This window comes from Branchiostoma lanceolatum, chromosome 10, assembly GCF_035083965.1.
Source record: "Branchiostoma lanceolatum isolate klBraLanc5 chromosome 10, klBraLanc5.hap2, whole genome shotgun sequence".
Taxonomy (NCBI): Eukaryota; Metazoa; Chordata; class Leptocardii; order Amphioxiformes; family Branchiostomatidae; genus Branchiostoma; species Branchiostoma lanceolatum.
In genome coordinates this window covers 12,571,604-12,594,471 of record NC_089731.1, presented here as the reverse complement: position 1 = coordinate 12,594,471, position 22,868 = coordinate 12,571,604, and the positions used below count along the sequence as shown (strand labels likewise).

Sequence of the window (22,868 nt, the reverse complement as noted above, 5' to 3'; positions counted from 1 at the left end):
TTTAATTCTATTCTTATCATTGATTAAAAAAATGCCGTTAGTCCGCTTCATTTCGTCCGAAACACCTGTCAGTCATCTTTGCCTGACACCTTATCATAATCCCCCAAACTGAGCGGTTTTGTTTCACTGGCAGTCGATCTTGTTTTGACTGGTTTCACGGATGTTATCCCATTGAAGGTCACTTAAATTAACACCACGATTTTCATTCCCTGGTGACCAAAGAAAAACGGCTTAACTAGGAAATGTTTGGACTTCTGGGACCCCTTGGAGGCAAATTTGGCCTTGTGGATGAAGACAAGTAAGGGTAACTGACCTTAAAAACTATGGTCTGTGGTGCTGTCAATCAAATGACTGTAGTGTAGGGATGAGATGCCTTGCACAGAATACAGGATATTTTTGCTTTCTTTTTTTCCAAGCCATACACCTTTTTAATCTAAAAACATCTAAAGACTGCCATAATAGCATACGCAATAAAGTGAACAAAAAAAAGAGACACTCTTATGTTTGTGATTATATCAACTAAATCCTTGCAATCTATCTTTGAATATAAAGGACCCTTGTTTCAAAGAATGAAGACTTTATTTTTGCTGCTTTCTTGACAGAAATATAGGTTCTAGGTAAGCACAATAAGCAAACATTTCACACTGCCCTCTGACCTATCATCGTCCAACAAACCTGTCAATCATTTTGAATGTCACAGACCCATCAAATGGGGATGTCACATCCGGTTCTATACAACAAAAATGAGTTATTGCTTAAACAGTGAATCAAATTTCGTCTCATACAAAACCATGAGGATATTCATAAAATATGTACAAGCATACACAGACCATTACAAAATCATGGCACCGGGCCATTATCGATTCTGACTCATGCGTGAGATTTCATGAAATGTATCATCATTTAGTAATCGTGACAGACATTTGCGGATCGATGTGAGACAAAATTGTCCACAATCGCTATCCTTCAGTCCCCGGGGGGTACCGGTTCAACGATTATTAACGTTAATGTCACTGTTGTCATCACGAATGGACAAATCAACAAGAAAATTAATCATATATATCATATCATATATGACCTTCAACAACGTCCACTAAAAATCTCATGATTTTTGTTTTACCCCTACCATCATTATTATTAACACTACCTGTAAGATATTGATCAATTGTTTCAGTCTCTAGAGCAGTATTTTGAGGAAATGCTGTTTCAGTCAAGTCTACAAATTTTCTTCACATTATTCTAGACTTGGTAATGTGTTTTCCTGCAAAAGCGACCTCTAGCACCACTAAAAGATACTGCAGCTAAGTGTGAAGTATCTCTAGTCTGAAAGTTACTATAAAAGTTGTGCCAAATATTATTACCTAGTATTCACCATGGTGACTTAAAACAAGATATAAATGTTCAATGGATATGAATTGTGAATATTATTTTCAAGATTACATCTTATCTATTCATTTAAAGAAGTTAAAATTGCATTACGACTGCATGCATCATCAAAATTGAACATATCCTCTACCAGATTTGTAAAAATATTCACAAATATTTACAGCATACTTTCATTCCATTAGTCTTTTCTATAGACAGAAAAACATCTTAACACCCATGCATAGTGTTCTAAAAGTACAGCAGTGAAAATAGACATATCTATCATATTTACAAAACTGAAAAATACATGATTTTTCTTGACACAATATCAATTTTCCACACCATTCACTTTTCAAGTACCTGAGCATTACTATACTTCTATAATAGCATACCTTTAAAATTCTACACAAAAAATCATCAGTGCTCTTACATTATTTTCTACACAAATCTATTTTGCTGCAGTGGCGGCGGCACAGGGGGGGCAAGGGGGGCGGCTGCCCCCCCGAAAAATATGTTGGGGGGGCGTCGCCCCCCAAAAAAATCAAGCTGAAACTCTTGTGAATCTTTTCACTAACAGAGATTTTCTTAACTTAGCTTACTCTACCAGCAAAATTTGTCTCTCAAAATGCAGGAAATAGCGTTTCAGCGTGTCAAGATTTCAAAATTTTCTCCGACGTACGTTAGCATACTAGGATTGTTGCGCCCTAGGATTGTTGCGCCGCCAGCGTATCTGTCGGGACGGCGTCACCCTCCAAAGCTCATGCTGAAACCCTTCTGTGTTTGTTCAATCTATCAGCAAAATTTGCCTCTCACAATCCAGGAAAAAGCATTTCAGGGCGTCAAGATTTCAACATTTTCCCGGAGGAGAACGTTGCCGCCGGCGAAAAATATGTCGGGAGGGCTCGAGTGCGTCGCACCCCAAAACTCAAGTTGAAACCCGTCTGTATTTTTTCACATATAGAGATGTCATTAACCTTTTTAGCTTGTTTTGTCAGCAAAATTTGTCCCTCAAAACTCAGGAAAAAGCGTTTCAATGGGTCAAAATTTTAAAGTTTTCAATGTCGCGCTCCAGCGGAAAAATCATATGTCGAGAGGGCGTCGTCCAACATGAACTCAAGCTGAAACCCTTCTGTATTTTTTTTTCACATATAGAGATTCATTAAATTTAGATTACTTTACCATCAAAATTTACCCCTCAGAATTCAAGAAATAGCGTTTCAATGGGTCAAGAATTTTAAATTTTCCTGTGGGAGCATGTCGTGCCTCAGGCAAAAGAATATGTCGGGAGGGCGCCGTTCACCCAAAATCAAGCTGAAACCCTTCTACATTCTTTTTTTACAAATAGAGATGTCATTAAACTTAGCTTACTCTTCAAGCAAAATTTGCCCCTCAGAATGCAGGAAATAGCATTTCAGAGGGTCTAGATTTCAAAATTTCCCGGGGGAGCATACCCCCGGACCCCCCTAGTATTGTCGCGCCTTCGGCGCGACGCCTCGCGCCTTCGGCGCTCGTCTTAGTGACATTGCATCTCAAATTATCTCGCCCCCCCATTCAAAATTTCGTGCCGCCGCCTCTGTGCTGTGATATGTTTGTATTCTAGTGGTCCCTTTGTCTATCTTCTCTGTGATTCTTGTTATTCAAGTTCTCTGTTGTCAAAGCCCTGGGAGAAAAATGGAAAGTGAATTAAGAATTTTGTCAGTCAATGGTTTAGTGTTGTACTTGAGGGTACCCAGAGCATAAAAGCTATGGCAAGGTTTTTTTCATCTGTAACTTCTGTTGTATAACTTTAGTTTGCCAAAATCCTATTTCTACAACAACATGGCATTTCAAAAGTTTTTGCAGGTAAAAAATACTATCTTAACACATTTGGAGAAGAATCTTGATGACTGTCAAAATATCACTTAAAGTAGCTCTCTCACTAAAAGTATAAATTTGTGTTCAGCAAACAGCCTAAGCAACCACATGGATATCAAATTGTCAAGATGACTATTGTGCAGGTGAAAAAGCATGTTCATGTATACTACTACATTGTACTACATTGTATGTATTTCGGATGAATGAAATCTAATACTTACCAAACTAGATTCTATGTTAGCCAGTCTAGTTGTAGTATCACATAGCTGCTGCTCTTTGCTGTCAAGTTGCTGTTGTAAAAAAAAAAGAACACTCATTTTATTATCAGTTGATTATTCTTACTTTACAAATGTAAATACTTTAGTCAACAATTGAAGACTATGACGGTGCTGAAATAGAGTATACTACTGTTAAAGGTGTCTTATATCAAAGACCTGAAACTATGTTAAGGAACATGGCAGGAGAATTAAAATGAAGGTGATCATCACAGACTACTTACCGATTTGAGAGTCTCTATTTCATAGTTCTTTCTCCTCAGCTTGTCCTTTTGGCTTTTCATCTTGGCGTCAGCCTGTATACAAAAGATTGAAGATATATTAAGTATTGTGAGTCAGAATCGTAATCGTTGCTTTGACTTAAGATTTATGCAGTGTTGAAGACACATGTTTCTAAAAATACTTAAAATATGTGTGTAATGCTAGAGAAACGGGGCCATCATGTGAGATGTATTATTCCATTATATTACATGTATGCATCAAGTAATGATGTTAGATTAGTACACTACACAGTATAAATAGTTTGTAGTGGTTAATATTCCATGCTACTATTTGTCATACATTGCACCTGATGCAATTGCAATAAATTTGACTTGACTTGACTTGTGTTGGAAATCACACATTAAGGACCTTCAAATGATATGATTGTGCAGAGCACAGAGTGGAAAGATGTGTCTCACCCGTCCATGTATGTCTTCAGGCGGACACCTGTGTTTGGGCCAGGCTTGAGACTGGACAGTAGCCTCTTCAAGGTGGAACGTCTGAAGAAAAGGAAAAGAAAATGAAGATTTTTGAAATTTGACATCATGACACTATCAAATCATCCTTGATACACATGATGGATATCTTTGTAAAACATAATATAATACCATCTGTATCTGTATCTCTATCTGTATAGCCGTCCTTTGGCATAACACACCAGCTTCACAGGCACTGAACGACCTGTCACACCTAACTTTGCAAATCTAGCTGCAAATCTTGTTTCAGCTAGCAAGTGTTCTTCTCTAGGGAGAATACCCCTACCGTACTTGGTGGCAACGAGTTCCACTCTACGATTACTAACCTTACTAACAACTGGATTTTTAGGCAAAAACAAGTTTCAAAAGTGGGGTTATCAACTGCTACTACAATCACCACTCAGGTATTATGTGCATACACAAAAATGTATAGACTATTTCAAAATATATAAAACATTGCAGAACACTAAATGTCACATGCAAAGTCATGAGAAATAAAACTGAATCTGAAAACAGACCTTTCTCTGTTTGATTGCAGTGTTGAGGCGTTTCTCTGAGTCTAGCTGCTCCCGCGTACGTTGGAGCGACTCCCTGAGGTATCGAGTCTCGTCGGATTTCTCCTGCGCCTCTCGCATGAAGCTGGCTGCCTCAGCCGCCCTCTGCTGGGCAAAACCCTCCGCTTGTCTGTAAAATTAATAACATACAAATAAAATTTTATTTTATGACCAATACTTATAATGTACTTTGTATTGATATTTTTTTTTCATTTCAAAAGATCATATGATATTATTCTGTTACATGACAAATTGTGTTCATGTCCATGTATCGAGAATAACTAAATTTTGAAAACAAAAGCTAAAAATACAAGTAGGTCTTATCAGATGCAGTCTTCACAGTTGGGAACTTTGGCCTGTATTCTATTTTGGGGATTTTATATCATTGTTCTAACTTGTCAAAATTCATGCTGACCAATATTGAGGGAACAAAATTTGCATGGCTACAATGAAAAGGAATCTGCTTTCTACTACAACTTATTTTGTTTGCTTATGAACATCAGTTTGATTTTTCATCTCCATATTTTTTAAAACTGAAGTTTTGGAGACAAACATTTCAATCTTCATCATGCAACCTGACAATTTATCAAGGTATGACAGATTACAAAATGTAAAGGACAACAAACCTCAGTTTTGACATATCCTTCTCGTATCCGTTCAGTAGCTCGTCTTTACGTTCAATCCGCTGATGGAGGACGCGTATCCTGCTGGCCAGCAGCTCTATCGCCTTCTGTCGCGCCTTCGCCAGTCTGTCACGCTCGTCACGCGGCAGGTGAGCCATCGACTTCAGTCCGTCCAACTCGTTAAGCTCCAGCTCGTTTGCCATTCTCTTGGCAAGCTCCAGATACTGGGTTGGCAAAGGAATAGTTGTCATGAGTCATGCATCAGTCAGTATATAACTGGAACAGGCTACCAGACAGCGTGGTCATATACATCACCGAAAGTGCCCTCCAAGCTTTTAAGATTTGGGCTCATCACCACCTTCTCAACATGCAAGAACACTTGGCAACTGTGAACCATTAATTAGCAACTGAACTGGTCCAGGAGTACTATGTATAGCTTTATAGCATATATTAGTAATAATCTCTATTTGTGGCTATTGTTTACTACAGCAATTGTTATATTACATGTAGACAAAACTTCACAATGTCAATGTGGTGAAACTTTGTCACAGAACATCATAAGTTAGAGTAATTTTGAAAAAAAGTGTCTTTCTGTGACAGTACATAAGTTGTGCTCAAATCAAAGAATCAAGATGGGATAACATCAATAAGAAGGACGTCCACTTCAAGTACAACAGTCTCTTATGAATGTTGAAAAGGAAACTCACTGTTCTCTCGCTCATGTCCATGGCCTCCTCCATCTCGATCCTGGCGCTCCTTTCAACTGCAGCGTCTGACGAGGCAACTGACGCCATACCGCGTACACCCTGCACCTCACCCTCTAACCTGGAGACAGAAACAAAAAAATTTTAAGATAAAATATACAAGCAACTGTACTAGAATAAAGCAATTATATGATGCTTTCTGGTAAATAATAACTAGTATGTGGTACAACATTCATTTGGTCACTAATTGAATCATACAGTTTCCTTTTGTTCTTTGCAAAATGCAGTTCTTGGGGATCTTCTACAAAGTCTAATGTGGTTATGACAGCTGCCAGTAAATTACAGTCAGTTATCTATGATAAGTAGACAACTTGGTACAGCAGCTGAAGTGCTGATACTCTGCTGAAGGTTGTACGGCTTGACTAGCTAACCTGGTCTATTATAACCTTTAGGACACTGAAATACTAGTAGCTGTTTGGCACCCAATTCCCTGTTGGTTACAGAGTTAGGCAGCAGGGAGAAGGTTAAGGTTTGCGTGGTTATTACAACTGCTAGTTACCTGATAATAGTTAACTGTTGAAGTTAGTTAATTGTCTAACCTGGTAGTGCTGTTGAAGTGCATGTCCTCTGCCATGGCCTGCTTGGCTCTCATTTCTGCCAGTTCCTTCTTCAACAACACCACCTGCTGCAGGGCCTGCTCATGGGTGGGGACTGGGGAACACAGGGCAAGGTTACAATCTTCATCACACGAATCTTCATCACACAACACTTAAGGCCATTCAGAAAGAAAATAAGGATATCAAAAAGGAGTAAATAATCTTCATGCAACCAGCATTTCTCGATCTCGTGTGAGGGAGAAAAATGTATGATCGCAAAACAGAATTTCTCAGGCAGCAATACAGTCAAACCTGTACGAGTGACCACCTGTACAAAAAGACCACCTAGCCAATGTGATCACTTTTTGGTAGTCCTTTAGATCATTTTTCCCATTGAACACAAGCATTAAGAATATTTTCTATAGTGTCCACTTGTTCACACAGACCAGATTTTATTGGTCCCCTTGTGTGGTCTTCTTGGGCAGTTTTGACTGTATTCTGTTTCATCAAGCAATACATGTACATGTAGAGATGTTAAAACCTATCACTTTCTGCAAGCTTTGCAGCATTCATTTCTGAGGACCACGAAATGTATAGCTTGGATAAAAAAGTCAGATCTGATCTAACTGTTGCTACTCTACTTCTAATGCCGTGCATCAGGAAGAGGCTACTCATCTACAGAGAAGCAACAGCCATTGATGCAGCAACAGGTAGCAGTGCCATCAAGTGACAACATTTGGTACTGCAGCTACCACAACAGCTACCACAAAACATCTACAGCTCTTCTACAACATTCAACACAAACCTGGATCATCCAGAACTTGCCATATTTGGGAGCACATTTTTGACCAATGAAGGATAAATTAGAACACTGGGGTACTTGGATGACATATTTACAGAACAAAAAGGACTCTTAACAAAGGGAACACACATTTAAAACAGACATTATACATTGGTTGTAAAATCGTAATTCTAAAAAAGGAGATAATTCGAGTATGTAAACTCAAATAGTAAAACAACAATGTAAATATCAAAATTTGGTGTGAAAACAATCATTTAGACTACTTGCAATAAGGACAAGGGGTAATACATAATACCTATCCCAAATCTTGATTTTCTAGGTTATATATTGATACATGTACTTCTTGTAAACATTAGTTGACATTGAAAGAAAAATGATTTGGTAGCACTCACTCGGTGGTCTGACTTGTTCCAGAGCCTTGATCCTCGCACGTAGCTCGGACAGTGCTTCTCGTTGTCTGCCAATGACTTGCTCATGGCGCTCCCCGCGACACTGAGCTCCCATGGCCTGTAGCTCATTGGCTATCTTACCCTAGAAACAGAGAAACAATTTTCATTAGAGATTCTGTCCATTTTATTCCAACCTTCACAAGAAAATTCTATAGTTTCACAAATGATAAGAAGAAAATCACTTTGTCTAAGGTGTATCAACTACAATAGAGTGATATTTTTAATTGAATGATCTGAAAACTTGAAGTGCTGTAGTACCACAACCGTTACTGTGATTCAAAAACTAAGAATCCAGTATCTGCAGATTTAGACAATTTAATTCTAAAAAAGTACTTTTGTGATCAAATATCATAAAGTGACTCAGAGGTAGATTCTATTGTCGATAGTTGTTTATATTGTGCATTTTCATGGACCATCCATACCTCATCTTCAGCCGTACGTTGCTTTTGCAAGGAACATACCAGGATGGGTAAGTATCATATAAGATTCCAAGTCAACAGTTTGCTTTCAGTTTTATGCATTTAAAAAGCAGTTAGCTTTTAGTGTTCTTTTCTGCGGTGTCACTATTGCCATAATTTTTGCCTATAGTGTAGTTCAAAAATATATTTGAACATTAATAAAAAGTGTCAAGCAATCAATGTGCATTGCATGTAGCAATCCATGCTTTCATACAGACACTTTTTATTCAAGCCTGGTGGATGTACATGTGATTTGTGGTGTATATTAAGCAGACAAAAATTACAGAGTTTAGATGAGGGCTTGTTTACTAGAAACAAGCCAGGATATTAGAATGGAAGAGGAATATATACAGGGCCTGGTACAGGAACAAGAAATTGAAGAAAAATTACAACAGAAAGGAAAAGAAAACCCAATCAACTTTACAAAGTTATTAGGGAGAAAAAAGTCCAGCAAAGAAAGGAACATTCAAGAAGATAGGTAAGAAAGGATAGATGACAGTTAAAAAAAGAGCAATAAAGAAGTATTCTTACCTCTTCCTCCTGGCTAGATATCTGTCTGTCCATTGAATCTATCTTGGCTTGCAGCTCTGTCCTCATCCTGTCAAGTTCCTCCTCCTTGGACAAGGCTAACGCACTCTTACTGCTGACTGCCTGCTTCTGGTTTCTATGGGAACAAGTAAACATTGATACAAAATTTAATGATATGTATGTCTTGTAAGCAAAAACAAACAGATAGTACCTTTGCTGCAATTCTAAAGCTATTTCTAAAAGGCTTCATTTACCTTGAAATTAAAATCATACTCTTTACCAACTTTCAACCCCCTTTCCTCTAGATGACGAATATGATGTATCATAAATGTCTAAAAGACAACAAAACACACCAAACATGAAAGAAAATGGTTCTTTATCTATTCGTTCAGAGCGATCTGTCAGATTTTTAGCCCGGGAAATTTTCACAGTGGTTTTATGCTCATTTTGTTCATAGCACCTCTTCACTGCAAACTAAAAACAACCGTCTCTTTTTATGGTAAAACTCTGCAACTGTAAATACTTCATTTTCTCCCCCAGTGTGAAATCAAATCCAAGCAAAAACGTCCTCTTTTACAGTAACCTCTCTTTTAAAGATAGAACTACAAATGAAGAAGTTTACAATAGGAGTGGGACAAAACCCCTTAGTTAATCACCATCACGGAAAGACAAGTAAAATACACAGGTCATTTGTTTAAAATGCCTGTGGAGCGACACGCAAAAACAGCGCTCAAATGGAAACCCGACAAAGGGAAAAGAAAACGAGGAAGACCCAAACTCACATGGAGGCACATGCTTCAGAAGGACCTTGACGAACTGGGGATTACCTTGCAAGGAGCGGAAGACATGGCCCAAAATCGCACAAAATGGAGGATGCTTGCTGCCCGATGTGCCACTTGGCACGGGAGGATCTAAGTCTAAGTAAGTTACAGTAACCAAACTCATCATGCTTCGTACCTGATTTCTGCGTTAGCCTTCTGTAGTTCCCCGCTCTGTTTGTCCACCAGCTCAGACATCTTGGCCAGCTGCTGCCTCAGTTTGGCCAGGTCCAGCTCCTGGTCTCTCACCAGGTTCCTGTTCCGCTCAAGCTCCTGCTTCTGGTGTTCACTCAGCTCACCTGGCGGTAGGAACCGGGAAGAAGTCTTAAAATTAGACACAAACTCCTTAAAGAAATGATTAAGGTGGAGCTTGGCAAATGAGCCAGTTTCTTAGCCTTTAGTACACTTAAGTAGCTGTTTGGCATCCCATTCTCTATTGGTTACAGAGTTAGGCAGCAGGGAGAAGGTTAAGTTTGAAGAAATGACTTTGGTGCAGAAATGACTGATTCTAGCCATTTTAAGATTCCAGAATTAATGGGGAAGAAAACACCCTAAACCGATTATCAAAACAGAAAATAACAAACGTACAACTTTTCAAAACGTCAGTCAGAACAGTCAATACTGTAACCTGGAAAAACTGCAGACGACTTTGATACTGGATGAGACACAGACTTGTCTAATACATGTACGCTGCCTTCTCAGAAATACAGAATTATGTAAAATGTACATCTGACTTCAGGGCACCATACACTAAGAGCAACATATACTGGCACTTATGGTAATTTACATGACAATAGACACAATTATTAACACACATAACAAAGTACCCGCATCAATCAAAAACAAAAAATTATGACTGACAGTCAGACAGATAACAACTAACATACAGTTACAGTACATACCTGAACCTCACTAAAAGGTAAGACAATAAAAGCGTTGTCTAATAAAAGCATTCCGTCATTGCTTTGGAACACAAGACTGCAGACTTCAGCTACAGACCACCTGTCTAACGTCTCTGTTCATGCTATGCCCCATACTTACCAACTCCAATTACCAATTAGAGATACAACAGAAGACAACAAAAGACACAAAGGTTTCTCTGGACAATAATCTAATCTTATCTGCCAGGACACAAAGCAGACCCTATAATCAGAACCCTTGTACCGACCACTTCACTAATGGAAGGCACTTCTGGTCAATAGAAACAGTAATATATTGACACAAAAACAGAAGCACCATACAGAAGTACTGGTGCCTTTAATCTCTTAATCTTCTGACCACTGAGAGTGGCAAAGAGATTTGTTCGTTGCTCCATACAAATCTTGGCTAAGCCCACCCCATAACTTCACCTTCAAAGTTTCCCTAACCTTGCTTCAGTTGAGTTTGTTTAGAGCATACCTCCCTCTTTCCTTCCTATTTTACTCTCCAAGCAGAGATTCGGCTCTGGCTGGTTTTTGACAGGCATTTTTGTCAAGCTTTCGATTTCGTCCCATTTTCTTTATGTTCGCCAGCCAAAACCTCTGCTTGGAGAGAATCCTATTTTGTCTTCTGTTCTCTGTCCATCCCTTGCTTAGCTTTCCTCTTTTCTCCGTCCTTTGCTTCTCCCATTCTCCCTTTGTTTTGCCTCCCTCCCTTTCAGTTTTTCCAGAAATTTTCTTTCCCCTTTCCTGCATTAGCCTTGCAGACTATTCTTTTGAAACCTCCATCCTTTGCTTCTCCCATTCTCCCTTTGTTTCCCCTACCCCCCTTTCTGTTTGCCATACATTTCCCTCCCCCTTTCTGAATTACCCTTGCAGACTCTTCTCTTGAAACCCACTGCCATTACTCACCAGCCATATCTGTGAGTCTGGCATTGGCCCCAGCCAGGTCCTTCCTCAGCCCCTCGATCACGTCTTCCTTCACCTTGATCTGTTGTTTACAATCAGCCACCTCTCGTCTGGAACACAAAGTAACGAGAAATCATGAAAACTTCATCAAATCTTACAAAAACCTGGCTTTCAAAAACATTGAAAGTACAATCATATGTCTCATTCTAACAATTTCCAATACCTAGAGGGGACAATCCTAACTTGAATCTACAAGTACAAAAACTACTGACATTCCAACAACACACTTTACACACACACCAATGACCTTGAACACAATACAGGTCAAGTTTACGGTCACAAACTAACAAAAGAGGAAAAGAATGGAATCATTAAAGGCACATTTGAAACTCATTGACTTTCCGTACTGTAACAGTAACTGTAGGAATAAGTGAGTTGCCGTTCTAAGCAAGAATTCCAAGTACAGCACGGAGTTAATTGCCCACCCACGCTGTCTGAACTTGTTGATCACAGAAACTCACCGTAACAAGGCAACCAGCTGCTCCAAGGCAAATATGTCGTGTTGGGAAGGAGGGATGTTAACCGGCTTTGGTGGCACCTTTGGTTTCTGTTGAGCTTCTGAAAACAAGACAAAACATGCTTAAGTCTAAATCCTTACTTTAAAATCTGTAAAAAAACATGACCTGTTCTTGGATCTATTATAAGATTACTAGGAGTGTGCTACTATTAGACATGGCAGACTGTGTCATGTTAACTTCAGTAAAGTACACAAAAATGTGTTACAAAGAAGTGTTACAAGACTGCTAATTGGTCAATCAACATTTAACTTTACAATCCTTTTAGTAATGTCTGAAGTGACTCTATAAGAGCATTGTTAACTGAAGTCAGGCACTACATATCAAAGAACAAAATGAAATATAACTTATACACAATTTCTAAGATGACAAAGTATACTAACAGAGAATCTCATCTAAGATTTGCAATGACTCGTTTAAAGAGTTCAGTACCAAGGAGTTTTGCTGCAATCATCCAAGGAAGCACAATGGGAAAGAAAACATCATTGATTATTTGTTTGCCTCAGACTATTGCAAATGTGAGCAGGATACAAATGCCAACCCATTGCAGCTACAGTGAAATGCCAAACAACAACACTCTATGGCAACAGTAGGTCTGCTCTGAATGAGAAACAGTGTCCGAAAACAACACTTGAAGCCCTCGAGGACACTCCATGCCGTGTTGAGACGGTGGTTCGTTTGAAAAGCACAAAAGACACCAAACCCAATTCTCTCTCTCACAAAAAATTGCACAATACAAAAAGTAATGTTATTGTAGAAGTAAAGAAGTCTCCAAGACAAGCAGCGAAGCTGGAAAACCTTAGAGAAATATCACAATTTACCCTGCAGAGCATTTCTCTCATTTCTCAAAAACAGCTAGGAAGCAAGCTCAGCCTAACTTCTATTACTTCGCTATAACTATAAAAAACAAGCTTATCACCCACCAACGCGCTGTTAATGTGACCCGGCAAAACGCATTAAGGGATAACTATGTAAAGAACCTGCCTACAGTGACGACTACGGGACCATTGTAGCGTTCAGTCAATTGCCTTCCTGTATCGCTAGGCAAACTCCAACAGGCAAACACAGAGAGCAATTACCTTCACTCTCGTCCATGGTACACAAAGACTTGGCACCTTAAGCCCTCAACAAATTTCACATTAATAAAGTGGGGCCTGACATCTTGAGTACAAAGAGTTATACGTGCTGACCGGCGCTGACGCCCCATAGCCAAACAGTAGGCACATCGTTGTCAAGGTTCGAGACACGATAAGTTTGTTAGCCGACCAAGGCCGTTCGGAACGTACCATTCTGTTTGACGCTTCTTTTGTTACCTTATAAAATAATAATGGATTGTTTGTTTTTCTATGTCAAAACCATCAGAATAAAAATAAACTCCAATCCTTTTTCTGTGATTTTTCTTTGATACAATAGAAAATAAATAAAACTTTCTTACTTTTTTGGAGAAGGATGTAATACAAGCAGACATTCCCCAGCCTATGGCAAAGTGCACGCGTACTAGGCGATAATGTAACAGTTGCAGCAAACTATGGATTAACGGGTAGTTTTTTTAACCTCCCCAGTCCAGAACGTTTGTGTCAATTTCATTCAACTCTCAGCCCCCCACTGGCCTCCTGAAACCCTACGCCTGATCTCCACTTCACGACCATCGTCTAATCTGAATGGAACACCCCCCTACTGCAATGGCTGAGCCCTCTTCACAACCCCCATAACAATGAGATTGCGACACACAATATCTCGTTGTCCGAACATAACACCGTCGCGGCGTATGATTCTAAAAACAATTTGTAAATGAAAACCTTCATCTACACTTCTGCTATTCATAGACAAACAGGTGTAGCTTTCCTAAGGAAAACAAAGTGCAGTATAACAGATGCTGTAATGGTAACGGAGAGTCCATAGCGTCCGTATGTAGTGCGTGGTGTCGCCGGTATTTGGCCAACACACGTCGAGCCAGGTGGAAATAATAGAGGAGGGAGGGGGCAGGTGTACATGACAGGTGATATTTGTTGTGACTCCTTGTCTGGACATGAGTCACAATATCCACATTGCATTCTACCCCTTCTTGAAAGTAGAGCAAACTTTATCAGAGCTAAGTGAGTCAAAAACCATCTATGACCAAAACTTGAAAAGCTCATCAATACACACGTATGTTACACTATTCCTAAAATTTCATAAAATGTGAAAAGAATGCATAAATTGGAGTCCAAGGTTTATACTTTGATACTAATTTTTCTAAAACTTGGCATGCAACATGTAACGTTGGGTAACATAAATTCGGGATTTTTCCGATAATGGTTGACTGAAATCAATCTAGCAGAATAATAAACCATCCTTTTCTTCTATTATTCTGTCAGTATCATGTACTATCTTTGCACTAATCATACATATGGTAGATTTTGTCTCTAGTCGTGCTGACACCATAATATTTCAATTTGAAACTACCGTCCGCCGCACGCACAATGACGGTGCTGTCGGACAGGGGTGAACATTAATTCGGGAGAGAAGATTCGTCTTGAATATCTTACCGCTAATTACATTTTATACAGCAGCTATTCGTTCCATCCTTGGCTTGAGGAGAGTGCTATGGATATAGACGTGTCCAAGTAAAAAAAATACACGAAAAAACGGCCGTACCGCACACATCAGGCCTCAGGAACAACCCGTGTGTTGAGTCGGTAGAACGTCACTCAAAGTTCACCCCCACCGTCATGGAAATTTGTACATTATTCATCGGGGCGTTGGCTGGATGCCGTAGAAATGGTAATATTACTATGTCCATGTGTTTCTGCTTGTGCTAAGAGCAAACTTTGAGGAAAATATCGCCATCAGTCCACTATCACACACAACATTTGGACAAAAAAGTGTTCCTCGCAAACGTTTGTCGTCTGCCGAATAGCAGGATTCTGGGTAACGAATATGGCGGCGGGAAAATTCACCGTAGTGCCGTAGCCATTGGTTGTAGCAACAAAGAGGCGTTTTGATGATTAATCACACTTAGAGTCCAGTTGTAGGTTAGCAAAAGAGATTATAATAAGTTGTATTGTAAATAATTGTGTTGAGCAGGAAGCGGATGTGACATTTGTCTTATAAACCAGCGAACAACTATGTAATATAATTCTCCCATGAAGCCCTCAGACTGTGACAATAAGGGACGAAGAGTTTTTGACGTAGCCAACTTCTAATGCATGGTTATCGAAGCTTTTCAGACAGTGTTCTGAATACGTTAGTCTGTCAAGTTTGCATTTCTAGCGGTATTACTGATGTTGCATCTAGCACATATCCCTAAATACCCCGTTTTCGAAAAATCCCGAATTAAAGTACCCCGCGAATTTATGTTACCCAACGTTACATGCATTTCATTTTGCCAGAGATTGCCAGCTATGTTCCAAACAAAAGGCAAGAAAGCAAGCATATTGTAACCTCTAAAATAGCCATCTTATACGTAAGAATTTTAATATCCAAGAAGTTTTCAGTGATGCAGAGTGGTAAGAGACCAATCCTAATGCCTTCAGATTCATGCAAAACCAAACATCAATTTTACATGTATAACATGTTGTCTTACCTGGTTTTGATACCGTTTTTTGTTTAGACCGCACCTTAGGTGCACCACCTTGGTTTCCAACAAGACAAGAAAAAATCCAAAACAACAACAACACTTTGAAAACTTTGTTTCCTTTCACACTCACTGTGCGTAGAATGAAGCCATGACCCAAGCAGTGGACCACTTGCAGAAACAAAAACTTAGGAAAACGAAGCCGAACATGAATTGTGCAAAAGCATTAGATCATTTCTTCATCTGTTATGTAAGCACCATGCTTCAAGACAATGATATGATGCAGTTCTTGATGTTAGGAGAGAGAATCTGGGAGCATGATATGGCATACCGGTATTGCATTTCAACCATGCAGCACTGAAGCAGTAAGGAAATACATATGAAAGCAGGAAGCACTCTAGATCTCTTGACAACAAGTCTTGGAGTGAAAACCTGAGCAACAAAAACCTATAATATCACAGCATTTGTTTTTCAGACAGAAAAGTCATGTCAAGACTTTCAAAAGCAAGGCCCATGCTTTAGCAGCCAGGTATTTCAGTTATGCACGTGCTGCATTGACACTAAATGCTAATCAAGATGCAGTCACTTTCATTACTTCACTAGGTAACTTAACTATGAGTATGACATATCCAAATGACAACTTTGTAAAGTCACACAAAAAAATGTTACGTTATCCACAAAAGAGACATCTAGCGGTTAAGTTAAGAACTACAAAATGTACATGTAAAGTTAACGTAACAAAGCTTCCTGTACCCAGCAAAAAAGTTGAGTTCATTTCTGGATCATATTGCATATTCTTTCCTGCTTTCTTTACAAGAAACAGTACAATGTCCACAACTCCTTTTCACCAAGTGAAAATAGATATTACTACGCTACTACCCATCTGCAAAAACTTTCCAACATTGGCACATCCATTACCATGGCAACAAAAAAAGTCATCTTACCTTCCAGTTTCCTCTGCAGGTCGACCTTCTGACCATCAGCTTCCTTCAGCTGTTTGGACGTAGCCAGGAGACGTTCCTCCATAGCAACGATCGTCAGGGCGTGCTGCTTGACCTGTTCCCTGAGCGTGTCGGTCTCCTGGGACAGACCACGCCTCCTGTCCTCCAGATCCTCCCTCAACGTCTTCTGTTCCAGCTTGTTTCTCTGCTCCAGGTCTTCTATCTCCTGTCTCAACTTGACCTAACATAGATTAAACAAGAGAGATAGTTTTAAACAAAGGAATGTTAAACTTCTGGAAATAGCAAATGTGCAAAAAGAAAAAAGAAAATTTCAATTTATTTAACTAATCAATCGGTTCATTCGGTGCAGCAGAAACCCGTCAGAGCTTGCGTACAAAATATTTGTTTTATTTGTCAAACACTATGCACACAATGTGATTAGCAGAAACTTTCTTATGATTAGCTTAATTCAACAACAAAAAACAGAGCTGTGCTCCACATTTTTGGGACATAGATCCACATACATAATGTACATGTACGCTAACAGAAACATATCTGTTTGTTTTTTCATGTCTGATGTTTACAAAATAGATCATGACCTACTTGCATTTGACAAAACCTGATCAACTGAAAATCAGCGACAACTATGCAACTAACACAACTTTGCGAATCAAACACTTTTGTTTGTAACAGGGAAACGATTCAGTGATAGAGAAACGATACATAGCCATGTAGCATGTAAAATGGAATATTCGGTATAGAACAATTGCTTCCGAAATATATTGCTCATAGATCGAAAAAAACATGAACCCACCTCAAGTTGCTTGTAATCCTCCAGTTTATCCAGCGCCTCCTGAGCAGCAGCTCTGGTCTCCTTCTCTTCTTCCTGTCTTTTCAGGAATGACTGAAGGATAGAGAAAGGAAAACATCATTGTCATTACACTCATCCAAATCCTTAGCCAACAACGGTATGCTGGGAAGATGACCCACTTTGCAACTCAAGGAAAATTCTCATTCCAGATAGGATTACAAACTTTAAGATAAGAAAAGAAAGACAGTTAAAGGCTACCTGGAACCCTTCTTAAATTGGTTAAGAAGCTTTAAGCAGAGACATCTCCAAACTTACACATTTACAGCACCTCACTTCCAAGAGGTCTTGACATTACATGTGTATGACATGCGCATAAGCTGTCTATTATAGGATAAGTACTACATAAAGGACAGCACTCAACACAAATAAGATGTCTCCCACCATTGGATCACAACATTTTACAATTGTCGTCCTTTCGCCCGATCTTAGGAAACCCAAGAACTGACTTGGTGTCCATTTCAAGGGACGAAAAGTTGTGAAAACACGAAAATCTCCATCCAAGCATGCTAAGTTGCCATGGAAATGGACACACCTCCAATCTTTTCTGTTTTGTGTAGTTTTAGTTCACTGCAGGTCTTTTCATGCAGTTGTAAGAGAAACAATACTTGAGACTTCCTACCAAATACTTTGCTTTTATAGAAAAATCTTGGAAACCATGAAAACCACAGCACAGCTTTCTTTGGAGTAAATCACTGTATTCTTTGGACTAGAACATGCAGCTTATCCCAATTCTATCCTACTGTCACAAAGTATCCTGGATGGCCAGAGTGCATGATACATAGAATACAGGCAGCTTCAATCCTATGTGAAAATGTCGTTATCAATCGACTCAGCAGAACATGTTCAAAACATGTTCCAAAGATTCTGCACAAGAACATGATACAAAATGCATTACTTTGAGCTCTAGACAGTCATAAACTTCTTGTACACTGGAAAGCAAATACCTCCACTAACATTAATCCACCAGGTTACATAAATTCGCCACATTGAAAAACAGTGATAAATCTCTAGTGATATCTCTAGTGCAGCACCCCCCAGGTATGCACAGTTTAGATACTATACAGGAGTGCATTAAACTGGGGGATGTTGGGTTGGAGATCTGTTTGGACGTATCTTTTCAGGGTGGCGGAATTATGTAGTAGTCCACTGTGTTCGCTATGTCCACTGCGGAATTATGTACCCTGGTGGAATTATATTAGTAGATGTTACATCATGAGTTATTATTCTACATAATTTATAAATGTTGTACGCACCACTCTGAGTTCCTCCATGTTGTTGTTGGCCTCGTCCAGTTTCTGTCTCTCCGCCAGCACGGCCTGCGCCCGCCGCTCGGCCTCCGCTTCCCGCTGCTCGTCCAACGCCTTACGCAGCTTCTCCTCATCCTCCAATCGCACCTGGTGTTATTTCAGGACAGAATATGATTACCGTCTTTTTCTCTTACACTTTTGGTTATCCTTGTACAACTTGATAAAAAACATTTTTACTAAAATACAAGCCAGATAACTGTTGAGTATTCAATCATTCTTGCATACTGTAATTCTTGATTTGTTAACGGAAACTGAATTTCAGCTATCTTTACGGACACAATATATAGTCTACCGCTAAAATGTCATCATTGCAAATGTTTGATCACTAACATTTGTGACAGTTATGTTTGTTCCCACCGTTAAAATTAATGCAGTGAACTACTCACTTTTCCCAAAACAGCAAAAATTACTAACCACAATATTAAATGGATTTACAGTATGTTTCAACCAAAAGCAAATGGAAAATTCAGTTAATACATTCTGCTAAACAAACTTACTTTTTATAAATCCAAGAAAACACTATTGCCGGTAATATAGGGGAGTATTGAATTTTCCTTTTCACCATTTGCTTATTTCATGGATCCTTGATCACCTGTAAACACCAAACTCACCTTTGCAATGGCATCAGCCAAGTCTTGCTGGTGCTGCATTCGGAGCTCTGACAGCCGCTCGGAGAGGTCACCCTTGTGGTGTGCCTCAAGGTCACGGATGTGGGACCTCATTTTCTCCATCTCCTTCAGCTCTGCCTCAAGTTTCTTACACAGGTTGTCAATGTGCTTGGCTGAGGCTGTGGAAAGGAAAATGAATACGGACACGAGTTTACATCTTTCTGATATCTCTACAACAGGAAACATTATGTATTGTAGGGGGAAAAAAGTTTTGAATGTGTTGCCTTTTCAGTTTTAGTTTAACAGTTGTCAACAGTCATGTGCATTCTCCCAATCATTGGCTTTTCTACTACCAATAAGATTTAGGATTATTAGAATCTTGTTAAACTTTCATACACTCCAGACCTGTCTCATTACAATTTACCACTTCTCTTTGAAGAGGTAGACTTATGGCACCATATTTCTACTCGTTGCAGTGTTACAAAACAAGGAAAAAGCCCAAAAGAGAGACTGGAAAAGTTAAAAGAGAATTTGGCTGGATTGGCATGAATTAGACTTAGTCTAATAGTATGTAAAGTGGTGCTATCAAACAGCATCAAGCATCTACACACACCTTCATCTGACAACTTGACGTTACATCCAGCCTTCTCCAGGGCGCTCTCGATCTCTTGTTGCCATGACAACTCGGCGTTGAACAGGTTCAAGGCGGCGTCCTTCACCCACTGCACGTTGTCGTCCACGGTGAGAGACTGAAGAACGCGCAGCTCCTGTTTCAACATGTTCGCTGAGCGACCCTTGTCCCGCATACGGCACTGTGGAGGATAAGAAAACCAAGAACGTTAGCTTTTATGAGTGTATGTTAAGGTTACATACAATTTGATAAAATGTATGGAGAAAAGTTTTTTTTACTTTGCTTTACTCCCTTTTTATTGTGTATGATGCGTTAGTCTCCGTCAAGTGACAATATGCCATGCACCCTCAAAAATACAGTTTTATTTGTTTTAATGAATTCAGAAAGTGTTTTTCCCTTTTGTTATTTCTAAATTCAATTTGATGGCAGATATGACAGATGTAACAACGAAAATGAAAATGAAAATAATGAGTCAGATGGAACAAAAATTAAAGCTCGAGACAGGCTTTAAACAGGCAGACAAATCAACCTCATTTGATATCAAAAACTGAACACAATAATTCTTTTTTTTATAACAGTCTTTTCAAACAACTTTCAGATGATACTGCTAGTTAATTTTTAAAACTTTTTTTCATCAATCTTTAGGGTGGTTCCTTCAGTTAACTGAGTGACTGATTTCCAAGGGAGCCCTAAATTGACTTGAGATTTTGCACCATACAAACGATGCCACCTTATACTAACCTCAGCCTCGCTAAGATGCTGCCTGAGTGCCTTGGCGCTCTGCTGAGACTCCTTCTGGGACTCCTCGGCCAGTTTGAGCTGGTCCTTCATGTCTCGCACCTTGTTCTGGAACTGGGTCCTGTCCTGGATGATGGTCCTCATCTGGTCAATCACCTGGTTGTCATCAACCTATAGATGGAAAAACAAAAAAGAATTCTGATGTTGGGCTGTTCCATTTAAGAAGTTCAGGGGTGCAAGGTCTAGTTATTTTTCATGAAACTGTAAGAGTGGACAGCAATCAGATACACCTCGAAATTAAAGCAGAAAGAGATTCAATCATTTTATGATTGCCACCTCCTGTCAATTTCAGATTTTCAGCACTTCTGAAGGAGAAAACCTAAAAATTGTTATGGAATCACCTGCAGGGATTACTATTAGTATTGTGCAAACTTGTATAAAATTCTTGCATTGTGAAGAAAATAGTCTACTCATTGTCCTAAAGGGGCTTAGATATAAAGCCACACTGCAAAGTGCAGCATTATGGTCACTGTCACAGTGCTGTTTTGTTCCATTCATACACGTAGTGTTCCTAGAGAGATTTAAATGTGTGACAGGCATCTTAATCTTTTAATTCACAGACATTTTCATGACGAGACAATTAAATGGCCATATGGAAAATCTAAGAGGGAACCTGCAGACATACCTCATAGTGATCAAACTTGAGTCATAGGTAAGGATGAAAAAAGTTAGTCATCAATAGTCAGTCTTGGAACAAAACTATGGAGTATGTCAGTAACATCAGTTACGTGTCCAAAGTTCTTTCTAAGAGCCCTTCTTCAACTTATCTTCAATGTACTAAAGGCCTAGAATCTTCTCTATGGTTGGATTATAAACAAAGACGTATATTCAACAAGAGAGAGAGATATATCTACAAGCAGCCTTTGTGTTGGTTAGAACATAAATGTCAAAGTGAGAAATTTTCTGTTGAAAATGTTGCAGACAAATTGTCAATAACATTTGGGTAAAAAAAATACCTCGTAATCTTCTTCTTCACCCTTGCAGCAGAAAGAACAACAAGTCATCGGCATGAGATTTTGTTTGGTTCATGATTGATACTAACTAACTAATGGTGCAAATTGCATCAAAGTGACAGTGTCTGACTGTATACTTTGTAAGTGAAGAGAGCAATGGGAAAAAATGTGGTGTTTTTGGTACTACCAAATGTCCTGTAAAATTGTGCCATATCACTTTGTGCATTTTGTGTCAGGACAGGAGCATAAAAATAACTCCCTAAAAACATCTCATTTGTATTACACCTGGTCCAGTATTTTGATAAGCCTACAGTGCCTGTCAATTCTTCAAAGTGGTGGATATATTAAAGGAATTCATAATTTTACCTCTTCTTCCTCATCATGCTATTTGTGGGGACACAAATAAATAGAAACTTTTTGTTTCAAAGTGGTTTTCATTTTTAGTAATAATAATCTTTATGGCATATTCATTCCCCAGGGGGATAAATGCATAGGTGACCATACATGGTGTAATGAATATGAGAGAAAAGAATGATTATATTGTGACGATTGTGTAAAAAGACAACCAAACATAAAAACACATGAAAACAAACAAACAGACAGTACCTCCTCGTCAGGTGAGGCGATGCCAGGTGCGGAGTAGGTGACCTGGATGATGCGGCTGCGGAAACGATCCAGCCGTGCCTGCGCCTGTTCCAGGTCCACCCGCAGCAGGCGCTCCGAACGCTGCATGTCCAGGAACTGAGCCTTCGCGTGCTCCATCTGCACCCGGCATGTCTTTGCATTCTGGGAGAAAAAAAAATTGTATACATAAGGAACGATTTTGTGAAATGGCATATTGTCAGCTAATGAGAAGCTAGCCACATTACTGTAAATGCATTTAAGTCAGCGTGTTTTTTATTTCGTGATAGGGAGAAAATGGAGTGTTCGCGGTGGTTTTAAGTTCGCATTTGAAACAATGGTAGCGCTACGTTCATCGGTAGGCAAAACGTTTCATGGTGCTTTATACATAGCAGCTGAGTGTTCAGACATAGCAGCT

The 22,868-nt window shown here is 39.3% G+C and overlaps 1 protein-coding gene across 2 annotated transcripts; it reads right to left on the bottom strand.

The window, feature by feature from the left end:
- Positions 1-557: 557 nt before the first annotated feature.
- Positions 558-22,611, bottom strand: LOC136442910 (forkhead-associated domain-containing protein 1-like). 2 transcript variants are annotated; one of them, XR_010757067.1, is made up of 21 exons: positions 22,436-22,611; positions 20,820-20,987; positions 20,061-20,259; positions 19,451-19,626; positions 18,786-18,926; positions 17,476-17,565; positions 16,665-16,902; positions 12,111-12,207; positions 11,593-11,699; positions 9,903-10,062; positions 8,949-9,081; positions 7,903-8,041; positions 6,712-6,823; positions 6,116-6,233; positions 5,412-5,632; positions 4,750-4,915; positions 4,175-4,255; positions 3,719-3,790; positions 3,441-3,509; positions 2,947-3,025; positions 558-1,824 (listed from the first exon to the last, which is right to left on the bottom strand). XR_010757067.1 is itself a non-coding variant. In XM_066439930.1 (20 exons), exons 1-20 carry the CDS (start codon positions 22,589-22,591, stop codon positions 2,999-3,001), a joined length of 2,670 nt encoding a protein of 889 aa, XP_066296027.1. In that variant the 5' UTR covers positions 22,592-22,611; the 3' UTR covers positions 2,942-2,998. The 2 variants fall into 2 exon arrangements, 1 of the variants encoding a protein (XP_066296027.1); XM_066439930.1 differs by lacking the exon at positions 558-1,824 and having other exon boundaries at positions 2,942-3,025.
- Positions 22,612-22,868: the final 257 nt, after the last annotated feature.